Raw genomic sequence first — 13580 nt, 5'->3', positions numbered from 1 at the left:
CCGGCGCGAACACGAGTTCAGGTCAGCAGCTTCCCGCTAAAAATCGGTTGCACAATTGCGTTGCTAATTTCCTTTATATATATATATATATATATATATATATATATATATATATATATTCATTTTCTTTTAATTTTTAAAAAATATAAATACTTATTATTTTTATAAAATTTCACGATCAAACTGAGCTTGTCTATAATCGTTTTGACATTAATATCCTTGAAAGAATATTTTCTGCAATAACGTAACCAGCACTGGCCTGTTTTTCAATGTCTCTTTAGTAGGCCGTTCATAGCAATTGGGGTGTTAGGATGTCTTAGAGGCTTTACAAAATTTCTATGATAGATTCACAAATTAAATTTGTTGTCCTTTCCCTTCTAATGAACTGAAGAGGATGCTGTAGATTAGTATAAATATTTTAATAATTATCCTGAATTTATATAGTTATAATATCATAATTTTTTAATTTAAAAATATAATATTAATTCTCTCAATTTTTAAATTTTATATAGTAAAATTTCTTTAATTTTGGATCATCTTTCAATGTGGTGCTTAATCAGCATTTCTCTTTTATCTCTTTAGTCATGTGTAAATTGAAACATTTTTCTTTCTATAGAGGAAATAATTTTTAATGTGTAGAGAGAATAATTTTACACTTTGTATAAGAGAGGAGAGAGAAATATTGACTAAATATCACACTAAAACTATTTATATTAGTGTCTAATTGAAAAATTATTAATTAGAAGTCAAAAGAATTTTATTATGAAAAATTTAAAAATTGATTGATTTTATATTATATTTTAAAGTTGAAGGGTTACAATATTATAATCATATAAGTTTAGGAAAAATTATTGAAAATTATCCTAAGGATTGTAACAATGCAAATGGGGTTTCTTTAGAGCGTTGGAGATTATCTATCAAGACACACGTCACTATAGGTACTTGAATTTTTTAAATTTTATTTTAATTAAAATAATACATAATTTTAAAATTTTAAAATAAAAAAAAACATTTTATCACTAAAAGAAAATATTTTATTAAAATCAGACTAATTTGAACTTTTATGAAAAGTTTAAGAGTTAATTTGAACAAAAACATAAAATTGACTTATATGAATTTTTTTTTTCAAATGTGCACTTTATTGCATTAATAAAGTCCATTGGGCATATACATCAGAATCAAATGCGCGAAATCAAAGGTTCAAACCTGGCCTTTACATCAAGCCAAATCAAACTCATAAATCACCCATAGGCACAGCTACTACCACCCACCTTCAGCACTCAGAGCCACAGTCACAAAGAACGCCTCCAAGCAGCGTTTTCCGGACAGCCTTGAAAGGAGCTAAGCAATAGCTAAGAGCTGCAAGACACAACAAAAAGCAATAAAGCACACAGCTAACGAAACCTTCAAAGCATCAAAGCTTACCAGCCGCCGCGGGACTTGAACTACCAAATCTGATCAACCGTAGCATATATTAAAAGAAACGGTGGTTGAAAACGCATTAATTACAAGGCATATCAGTTTTTATAGCCTTGGGTTAGTCATTTACGATGGTCGCTAGTGAACTCCTTTGAGTACCATCTTTCCCTCACAAAAGCCAGATCAAGTCAGATTTAACACCGCAGCCGGCCTTATTTGAGCCTGCAATAGGCATATTTAACCCTTTTTCCATTAATAATTATGTCTTGAGCTGTCCATTGACACTGACGTGGCTCTTGCATGGTGGAAATGGGTTATGGATTAGGTAATCTCATCTCAAAGTTATCAGATATGATTTGGGCCTTGATCCAACAGTTGGACCAGATGGGTCACTTGTTCAATTAATGGATTCATAATTTGTATACTTTCTCGTTCTTTGCCACTGATAGCCCAACAAAGCGACTACCATGCACCAATAACAAATGGGCACTACTGATTCCATTCCATCTTTCTCTCTCCCCTTTTCACTTGGAATGATAGAAAGTAAATTTGCTTTGTATATGAAGAATGATTTTAAGGATTATTATCCTAACTTTAACGATGGCATGGTGTCCCCATATGAAGCTGCAAGCTTTAATATTATACAATTCGTCAATTCCATTACATCATTGAAGGTTGCTATCTGTGGAAACTTCTTGAAATCCAGGTGCCCTTTCTTCATTGTAACGCAAAAATATATTAGCAAATAAAAAAAAAAAAAAACAAATGGGTTGGAAGTATATTCAATTATATATGTTTTATTAATTATCAACAGAAACATTCAATCAAATTCTATGTATGTTGTATTTTAAAAATCACTTAAAAAATAAGCCAATTATATGAGCCATGCAGAACCAATTGTATTAAAAATGATCTCAGAGTTTCTGCCAACGAATAAGCAATTAAAAAATGGATATAGAAGGAAACCTCATTGAATATACAGAATAATTTGGAACAATTTTAGGACCACACATGCTCTGATCATCTGTAGACTTTATATATTAACATAAACCCTAAAAAATGAATGATAAATTGATTTCTCCATGCATATACATATAGTTCCTGAAACTACTGCACACATCATCGTATAATTACAGAATTTGATAATGTTTTAGGTAGTCTACCAAATTTGTGTACACTGTTGAGACAAAGCTAGCATTAGTGACTGAATTGTTAGAATATTTCGGCAACAAATAAATTATATATTTGTCTAAATTGATTTTTCATAAATTTAATTATTTAATTTTATTTTTAGTGACAGATATATATTTCTACAAATAAGACGTGAATTAACCTTTTTATGTAAAAGATATTGACGCTAATTTTTTTTAATGTGTTGGCGAATGCTTTAGATGAGACTATATTATATAGTCGGATATATTATATAAATGGTATTTTAATTTAGTAATATATAATAATAAAATATTCAAAATTTAACTTATAACACAAAATTTAAGTAATATAAAATTTAAGTAACATAATTTATTTTTTTAATTTAAGTAATATAAAATTTTTTTTATTATTGTCAATTACTTAAAATTAAAAATAAAAAATTTTGTGTTATAAGTTAAAATTTAAATATTTTATTATATATTTACATCACCTATTTCATTTGTGTAGTCATATAATATCAAATTTTTTTTAAGTTGTCTTATTATTTTATATAACATATTAATATACTCATTTCAAAGTATAACAGAATTTTGATTAATTTTAATTGAACGACTTTGGTCTTGATAAGTTAAATTAAAATATTTATATTCTGTGGCTGTTGTTAGTCTTCCGTCATGCTGTCACTATTAAAAAGGCCGAATACAAAGAACCACACTAGTCATTACTTATCAATTTCAAGGAAAGTCACTGAATGACTGGTTTTGATAAGTTAAATTAAAAAATAAATAAAAAAATATTAACATATTGTGGCTATTGTTGGTCTTCCTTTGGATGGGTCCATGCTGTCACTATAATGCTAGAATACGACGAAACAAATATGTAACTCATTATCAATTTCAAGGAAAGTCACTGAACTTGCAGCTTCAATTTTAAATGCCGCTACTGGTGTTAAGAAGAAATTATCACAGTTATTAGTAAAGCACAGACAAGCCTTTCACCAGTTTCAATTTCATGGTTTTAATTACTGAAGTCTCTTCTTCTTCTTCTTCTTCTTCTTCTTCTGAAAAGTGGAAATATGATGCATTCCTTAGTTTTCGTGGTGACGACATCCGCAATAGTTTTATCAGTCATATGTATAAAGGGTTGTGTCAGGAAGGAATCAACACCTTTAAGGATGACCGAGAACTTGAGAAAGGGCAAAGTATTTCTCAAGCACTTCCTAAAGCAATAGGAGAATCCAGAGTCTTAATTATCATTTTCTCCAAAAATTATGCTTCTTCAACATGGTGTTTAGATGAACTTGTAGAAATTCTTCAATGCAAGAAAGCTGGGAGGCAAACTGTTTTGCCAATTTTTTATGATGTGACACCATCTCAAGTGCGAAAACAGCTTGGGAATTTTGAAGAAGCATTTGCTGTCCATGAAGAACGTTTCAGGGAGAATATTGAGAAAGTGCAACGCTGGAGAGCTGCAATGACAGAAGTAGCTGATCTCTCGGGATGGGATTTGCAAGATAGGTCAGTGTAACTTCCCTTTCAAATATTTAATTAAATTATACTTGATGGCATGTTGGCTTTCTTCTTTCTGATGCTTTGAGAACTCTTCTTCCTTGATGATATAAAGGAAACTAGCATGTATATGCTATGTACAGTTAATTTATAATTTTTATTTTTTAATTATATTTTAAATAAGATAAATTATTTTTTTTAATTAATTTTAAATTAATTTTTTTATTTAATTTAATTTAATAACTTTTAATTTGTTATAATAATAAATTTTTAATTTATTTATGATATAATTAATTAAAATATTTATTTAATTCTTTTTATACATATATTAATAGTAGTTTCCTTGATTATTTGATTTAAAATGTAATAAAAATACTTTATTTAAAAATAATTTAAATTTTATGAAATTTTTATATTTTATCTCATAATTTTTATAAATTAATATTTATTTTTTATAAATTACAAAAGATATATTAAATTTATGAGAAAATAATATTATTTTAAAAATATATAAATATAATATTTTTTGTTATAAATATATTAAAAATTTGAATTACTAATAATGAATTGAATTATTTAATTTAATAATAATTAAAATATATAACATTATTAATTAAAAATAATATTATATTATATTATTTTTTAAAAATATTATATCTAAGTGTAAATTATTTTTTTATTAATCTGATATATTTTTTATAAAATAATTCTTTAACAAAAATGGTTATCACTTTATATAAATTTATAATATAAAATAAATATATTTAATGAAAGTTAACATTTTAAAATATCGTCATTTTTTATTAATATAATAAATATTAAAAATATATATTATTTTTCAAAAAAACAGATTTCATAATTTTAATACTATAATTTTAATTATTTTTAATATTTATTTATATCTAAATTTTTGATGTAATCATATTTATTATTTATCTTTGAAATTCTACTTCTATACAAAAATATAGTTGAGTGATAATTTATACATAAAAATATAGATATTTAATTAAAATTTAAAAATAATTCTATTAAAAATATGAATAATCAAAATATTAGTTATCATTACATTCAATATATAATTATAATAAAATAAAATATTCAAAAGTTTAAGAAATATTAAATAAGAAATTTATAAAAAAATTAATAATTAAATAAATATTAATTAAAAATATTTAAATAAATAAATTTTGAGAACCATAACTAATAACTTTTGAAAAAAATAATAAAAAATTAATACAAAAAAAAAAAAATTTAAGAGCATTTAGGTGAAATAAAATACTTGATGAGAAATAGTACTTGATGTGTATTAAATGTCTTAATGACATACAATATATAAACAAACAAATAAAAATATTTAAATAAAAAAATAATTTATAATTAAATATTATTTAATTGAAAAACAATAATAAACATTCAAATTCAATTTTTATAAAAGTAAAATATTTCCTATTTACTTGATCTTATCAATTAAATCGTCATAAGTTGACTATAATGATAATAACAGTAATAAACATTAATTAATCTTAAGAAAGTGAAATAAAAAGAATATTAAATTATTAACATAAAAATAATACATATTAATTATAAATAAGTTAAATCTCTATATTTTATTTTTATAACTTTTTATATAAACTATAATTTTTGTCTCTCAAATTTTTTAACAATGTAATAAAAATATTTATTAAAGATATTAAATAATTTAAGGTTGATTAAACTATATGATAGTTGATTATGAGATCACAAATTAATGATCAATTTTTTTTAAAAATAATGGTCATCAATGACCTTTTATTATTATTATTATTATTATTATTATTATTATTATTATTATCTTTTAAATTATTTTTTATTTTAAACTATTATTATTATTATTATTATTATGGGTAACATACGGCAAATAATATTTTTATATAAATAATTTATAAAAAAATAATATAAATAATTTTTAAATATTATATTTAATTATAAAATATCTTAATTTTTAAAAAATTAAATTTTAATAAAATAATAATTTAAATCATAAATGTTATGGTAGTATTATAAATAATAATGATAATTAAAAGAGAAAATAAAAAAGATTAAATAATAATTAGTATTTATAAAATAATATAAATAATTTTTAAATATTATATTTAATTACAAAATATCTTAATTTTTTAAAATTAAATTTAAAAAAAAAATAATTTAAACTATAAATGTTAAGGTAGTATTATAAATAACAATGATAATTAAAAGAGAAATAAAAAATTAAATAATAATTAATATAAAAGAAAATATTTATGATTAGTTATGAGATCACAAATTAATTGTTAATTTTCTTTAAATTAATTGCTAATTATTGTTATTATTAACATTATTATTATTATTATGAACAGTAACATATGGCAAATAATATTTTTACATAAATGAATTTATAAAAAAATATATAAATAATTTTTAAAAATTACATTTAATTATAAAATATCTTAATTTTTTTAAAAATAAAATTTTTAAAAAAATAATAATTTAAATTATAAATGTGAAGGTAGTGTTGTAAATAATAATGATAATTAAAAGAGAAATAATAAATTAAATAATAATTAATTTTTATAAAATAATATAAATAATTTTTAAATATTACATTTAATTATAAAAAATTTTAATTTTAAAAAATTAAATTTTAAAGAAAATAATAATTTAAATAATAAATATTAAAGTAGTATTCTAAATAATAATGATAATTAAAAAAGAAATAAAAAAAAATTAAATAATAATTAGTATAAAAGAAAGTATTTATGAAAAATGATACGTGATAAAATTATCAAAAAAGTGTCACGTATCATTTTCTTGAAAATACCTCTTTACTTTATATTTATATATATATATATATATATATATATATATATATATATATATATATATATATAATTTGCTAATGTTTATGATGCTCTTAGTGCTCTATATATATAATCTTTGATTGGGATGGTCAAGAGATATGATTCAGTGTTAGAAATTTTATGCTGCAGGGATGAGTCAGATTTTATTCATGAGATTGTCAAAGACATAATTAGCAAGTTGGGACGATCTGGTACTGACATAACCAAGGGTCTCGTTGGAATGGAATCAAGATTAGAGAAAATGAGATCCTACATGGATATAGGGCAATCAAATAAGGTTAAAATTATTGGTGTTTGGGGGATGGGAGGAATCGGTAAAACAACTATTACTAGTGTTGTCTACAAGCAAATGTATTCTCAATTTGACGGTAGTAGTTTTCTTGAAGATGTTAGAGAAACTTCAAAAGCACATAACGGTTTAGCTTCTTTGCAAAGCAAACTTTTATCAGCAATCTTGAATAGGGATTTAAAAGTATATGATGTTTACAAGGGAACAGACGAGATAAGAAAGAGGCTATATCATAAAAAGGTTTTGATCATTCTGGATGATGTTGATGAATTGCAGCAACTAGAGTGTTTAATTGGAAAGAGAGATGAAAACTGGTTTGGTGTGGGAACTAGAATCATCATAACAACTAGAAATAAACATTTATTGGCCCAACATGGAGTAGATAATGAATACATGGTTGAGAAATTGGGTCATATGGAAGCCGTTGAACTCTTTCATTTGAAAGCCTTTAAGAATGATTGCCCAACAAAAGAATATGTGGAGTTGTCTGACCAATTTGTAATGCATGCAAGTGGCCTCCCGTTAGCTCTTAGTGTTTTAGGTTCACACTTGTATGCTAAATCAATTAAAGAATGGAAGAGTGCATTGGATAGACTGAAAAAAATTCCTAACGAAGAAATTATCAGAAAACTTCAAATAAGTTTTGATGGGTTGGATGAGATAGATAAGAAAATTTTCCTAGACATAGCATGTTTTTTCAGTGGAATGGCGGAAGATTATGTGAGAAGAATATTGGATAGTTGTGGATTCTACCCGGACAGTGGAATAGAAGAACTCATCAACAAATCTCTAATAACTGTTTCATACAAAAGAGTGCATATGCATGATTTGCTTCGAAAAATGGGTCAAGAAATTGTTCGTCGCGAATCTCGTAAGGAGCTCGGACGACGCAGTAGGATATGGCTTCGTGAGGATTTCTATCATGTATTGATGAAAGATACGGTAATAAATCAATTAGAATATACGACTATACTTTGTTATTTAACTAGCCATCAACATAAATTATGTTTCTAAAAAGTGTTTCTTGCTGTTTTTCTCTATTGTTGGTTGTTGCCTTTTATGTCTAGGGATCGCAAGAAATTGAAGGCATAGTCTTGGATTTATCTGATAAAAAGGCAAAATTGATCAGTGCTAAAGGTTTCTCTAGGATGAACTATCTAAGATTGCTCATTCTCCGAAATGCGAGCATTTTTCATGGCCTTGAATATCTTTCAAATGAATTAAGATATCTAGAATGGCATGATTTTCCTTTCAAATCCTTGCCATCAGCTTTTCAACCAAATAAACTTGTTGAGCTCCACATGCAACACAGCAACTTGAAACATTTGTGGAAAGCAATAAAAGTAAGTATATATAAACATAACTACATTGTTCTTTCACAGTTTAGTCTAACAGTGCTTAACTTTTATTGTTTAAAAATAATTTGATTTGTTGCCTTTTGACAGCCTATAAAGTCACTGAAGATCATTGATCTTAGTTACTCTATAAATTTAGCGAAGACCCCAGACTTTACAAAGTTCCCGAACCTTGAGGAGTTGAATTTTCAAGGCTGTACAAGACTGTCCAAGGTGCACCAATCCTTGGAAGTACTAAAAAGCTTGGTTTCATTGAACTTGCAAGACTGCAAAAACCTTGTGATTCTTCCTGATGGCATGTGGAATTTGAAATCCCTCAAGATTCTCAATGTGGGTGGCTGCGTAAAGCTTTTCAAATGGATAGGATTTGGCACAAGACAAATTCCAATGGCTAAAATAAGGGAATTTCTTTTTCCTACTTGGTTGCAGCGTGCTAAAAGGAATCAAACTCCCCAGGCTTTGGGCTTGACAACTTGGCCTTTTCTGAAGGATTTGAATTTGAGTTGCTGCAGCATTTCAGAAGGAGTAATTCCAAATGATTTGAGGTGCTTCCCGTTGCTGGAAAAACTAAATTTAAGTGGAAACCCTCTTTTGAGCATTCCTTCGAGCATCGGTCAACTTTCTAAACTTATAGCTCTTGATTTTTCTAATTGCACGAGACTTGAGTCATTGCCTGCTCTTCCGCCAAATACAGTAGAACTATGTTTTGAAAATTGCACTTCATTGCAAACACTTCCAGATCTAGTTCAACTTTATACACTTATAAATCTTAATTTATTTAATTGCACAAGACTTGAGTCAATGCCTGATCTTCCATCGAGAGTTATATATGTAGATATGGAAAATTGCACTGCATTGGAAACACTTCCCAATCTATTTGAAAAACATTGTGTGTGGAAGAAATTTCACATGAATTTCTTGAATTGCTTCAAATTGAATTACTGTCAAAGTAAAATTAATGTGGCATTTACCTGGCTGAGAAGTTACTTGCTTTCGTTATATGAAATTCGGAAGCTACTAAAGATAGAACAAGAAGAGTTCGAAGAAATTTGCCATCAGGTCCGATCTCTCTTTCTCAAAAAACTTGCCTACATTTTAATTACTCTTTTTTTTTCTTCATTCAAAATTGTTTATGCTAGAATTTTGTTGCAGGAAGGCATTGATCCATCATCTGAGCTCCCTAAGTTCAAAGCAGAGACTGAGTTGAGAATAAAACTTAACGAAAATTGGTGGATGAGAAATTACTTGCTCTTGTTATATGAAATTCGGAAGATAGAACAAAGTTTCCAAAATGAAGAAGAGTTTCAAGTAATTCGCCATCAGGTTTGACCTCTCTTTCTCAGTAAGCTTGCCTAATTAATGTACATTACTTAATTAGATAAAGTAATGATTAAACTCTTTTATTTTTTGCATTCTCAATAATATATGCAACAATTTTATTACGGGAAGACATTCTTCCATCATCCATGCTCTATGAGTTCACCATATTCTTACCCGGAAGTGTAATTCCTGATTGGTTCAAGTATCAGACAGAGGAGAGTAAGTTGAGAATAGAACTACCTCCAAATGAAAATTGGTGGAATATTGCGGGTTTTACATTTTGTGCCATTGTTGGAGAGAAAAATGCTGGTGAAAATATTACTTGGTTCATTAGTGTCCGTCGAAAAAGTGGGCCTGCTAAGCATTGGAGTAGCGGTGTTTTTCTGCCTGAATCTTCTCGAGTCACATTGAATCACCTTAGCCTTTTCCTCGTAGGGAATCACATTCTAGATCAAAAGAGGGAATGCAGTCCAACTGAATTATTGCTTACTTTCAAGCCAGAAAATAAAATCAAGAAGTGCGGACTCCGTATAGTATACGAGGAAGAAATAGAAGAGATGATACGGTTAAACAAAGCACTAGAAGATTTGGGTGAAGTTGAGGAAGAGGAAGATTCTCATAAAGAAGCAAAGAGAGAGGAAATCATAAGCCAAGTGGAGAAGATAAGTCCATTGTTTGTTGAGAGGGACGACTCTCCATAAAGTGGCTTCTAAATGATTGAGTTGCTGTAAGCCTGTATTTTAATATTATTCTACTTTGGGTTCTTTTTCATGTTGTAATTGTTCAATGTATATATGATACTGTTACTTGATTCACTTATGTAGACACATCTTTCATCTTCTATACTCCGCTTTTCAATCTCTCATCGTTTCACTACTCATCTTGCCATCAAAAGAAAATCAATCTTACTTTTGTAGGCAAGTTTCCCTTTGCTGGGCCAGGTAGATAAAATATTTTCAACTCTAAAACTCTGGTTTACATCGCTGAACGTTTGTTTTGTTAGCTTTGAAGCAACTCCTTTTCACAGAAAAGCCATGAAAATGATCTTCAATTAATGCCTTAAGGTGCAAACAATTCGTTGACATTTACGTGGCTCTTACATGGTGGAATCGGGTTACAGTCGGATCAGATGGCTCACTTATTCAATTAATGGATCAATAATTTTTATACTTTCGCGTTCTTTGCTACTAATTGCCAAGCAAAGCGACTGCCATGCACCATTAACAAATGGGCACTACTGATTCCATCTTTCTCTCTGTCCCCTTTTCACTTGGAATGATAGAAAGTAAATTTGCTTTGTATAAGAAGAATGATTTTAAGGATTATTATCCTAACTTGAACGATGGTATGATGTCCCCATATGAAGCTGCAAGCTTTAATATTATACAATTCGTCAATTCCATTGCATCATTGAAGGTTGCTATCTTTGGAAACTTCTTGAAATCCAGGTGCCCTTTCTTCATCGTAACGAAATATATTAGCCAATAAAAAAAAATAAAAACAAATGGGTTGGAAGCATATTCAATTATATATGTTTTATTAATTATCAACAGAAACATTCAATCAAATTCTATATATGTTATATTATAAAAATCACTTAAAAAATAAGCCAATTATATGAGCCATACAGAACCAATGGCATTGAAAATGATCTGAGTTTCTGCCAACGAATAAGAAATTAAAAAATGGATACAGAAGGAAAAAGAAGGCTACCTCATTGAATTTACAGAATAATTTGGAACAATTTTAGGATCACGCATGCTCTGATCATCTGTAGACTTAAGATATTAATATAAACCCTAAAAAATGAGTGATAAATTGATTTCTCCAGTCATAAGATAGCATGTGAGACATATATATATATAGTTCCTGAAACTATTGCACACATCATCATATAATTACGGAATTTGATAATGTTTTAGGTAGTCTACCAAATTTGTGTACACTGTTGAGACAAGCTAGCATTAGTGACTGAATTGTTAGAATATTTCTGCAACAAATAAATTAATCCCATTGATTTAATACAAAGTGCTTACCACATTGAGCATAGGATACGTGATTTCTTCAATAACAAACCTCATTACCCTAATCAGTATGTGGGATTATGCCTTGCCTTATTCTAATTAAGGCTTAGAAATCCTTAAAAATTCTTGCTCCCTCCAAACATAAGGCCAAGATGCTGAGATTATGATTATTTATTTATTTTATAGTTTAGTTTATCATTTGATTAATTAGGCTAACTCTTGAGTTTAATTAATTAGGTGCTACTTATAAATACAGCAATTTAGTGGATGGATTATTGAAATTGCTATAGCAAGCATGCAAAATTAAAATACATCCAATTGTATGATTATATAGTATACAAAAGAGAAGAAGAATAACATAAAATTTATGTGTTTCAATCATAAGATCTACTTTACGAGTAAAATGAGAGGAAAAATTCCGTTATGATGAAAAAGAGTAGGATACAATCACTTAGAACTTTTAAACCCTAACCCCAATGTACTTTTTAAATATTTCACAAATCTACAGTAAGGGACAGAAAATATAATATCTATATTGGTCCGTTACCACTACAAACTTTACTTTTTATTCTAATAGGGTCCAAACATAAAATTTTTGGATCGAATCATAATTCGGATCTATAAATACATATAAAAAAATTCATCCCACATAAAATAACATAAATTTTCCTAGTATGAATGATAGTACTCGTCCAAAACCAAGTCAAATAGTTAGTGCTCAGAACAAAATATCCAACGTGGCAGTCAGAGTATCAACGCTCGTCCAGAGAGTCAAAATCAAGCGAGAGGCTACTCAAACACCTAAACTGAATAGTTTCAAGCTGAATAAAAGAGTGTTTGGTCTAGGCCCGGATTAGGTAACCGATGAAGGAAGCAATATTATTACTCGCTTAACAAGCCGAACAAAACTTATACCGAATAGAAGTAGCATCAAACAAAGATATAATCGGATTTTTAGGAGACAATCTCGGCATGTCAATCTAAGATTATCTCCATGATTAAGGCAACGACTATTTTTCATAAAGCCTATAAATATCAAAGAAGAACCAAGAATCAGATGCGCATACGTACTATCAAAATCAATACCAAACTATTCTCTCATATTTTCATTTTTAAATTACTATTTTCTAACTTGAGTGTCGGAGTAGCTGGCTGGAAGGCCACCAACCTCATATTTCTTTGTTTTATAGGCTTACATAGCACAAGACAAGGCCTTTGAAGCTCATGACAACATCAATTAAAATAAATTTTGTAAAGTCATAATACGTGACAGCCGATAAAGTAGTCACTTTTGTCAGAGCAAATATCTTCTGTAGGTTCAGAGTTCCTAAAGTCATCATAATAGATAACAACACCCAGTTTGCCCACAACAAATTCAAAGAACTCCGTGCTGAATGAGGGATCGATCTTTGTTTGCCTTAACTTACCATCTGCAGTTGAACAAAGTGACTAAAGTTACAAATTGAACAATTCTTCATAGATTAAAGAGGCGACTAGGTAGAGCTAAAGGAGACTGACCCAACCATTTGTCGAACGTCTTGTGAGCTTACTAAACTACACTAAGGTTAGCCACAGGAGAAACTCCATTTTCACTAGCATATGGATTAGAGGCAGTAATCTATACAGAAGTCAACGTT

General features: G+C 28.0%; 1 protein-coding gene across 2 annotated transcripts; it reads left to right on the top strand.

Annotated features, from left to right (window-relative positions):
- The first annotated feature begins 3490 nt into the window (after positions 1–3490).
- Positions 3491–10779, top strand: LOC110671750 (disease resistance protein RPV1). Of its 2 annotated transcripts, XM_058145426.1 has the most exons (6): positions 3499–4088; positions 7085–8186; positions 8312–8587; positions 8690–9658; positions 9752–9923; positions 10046–10779. In XM_058145426.1, the coding sequence occupies exons 1-6, from the start codon at positions 3583–3585 to the stop codon at positions 10618–10620; spliced, it is 3600 nt and encodes a 1199-aa protein (XP_058001409.1). In that variant the 5' UTR covers positions 3499–3582; the 3' UTR covers positions 10621–10779. The 2 variants fall into 2 exon arrangements, with proteins under 2 accessions (XP_058001410.1, XP_058001409.1); XM_058145427.1 differs by having other exon boundaries at positions 3491–4088; positions 8690–9922; positions 10049–10261.
- The last annotated feature ends 2801 nt before the right edge of the window (positions 10780–13580 follow it).

The sequence above is a fragment of the Hevea brasiliensis genome, chromosome 4 (assembly GCF_030052815.1).
Source record: "Hevea brasiliensis isolate MT/VB/25A 57/8 chromosome 4, ASM3005281v1, whole genome shotgun sequence".
Lineage (NCBI taxonomy): Eukaryota > Viridiplantae > Streptophyta > Magnoliopsida > Malpighiales > Euphorbiaceae > Hevea > Hevea brasiliensis.
This window is presented reverse-complemented; position numbering and strand designations above follow the sequence as displayed.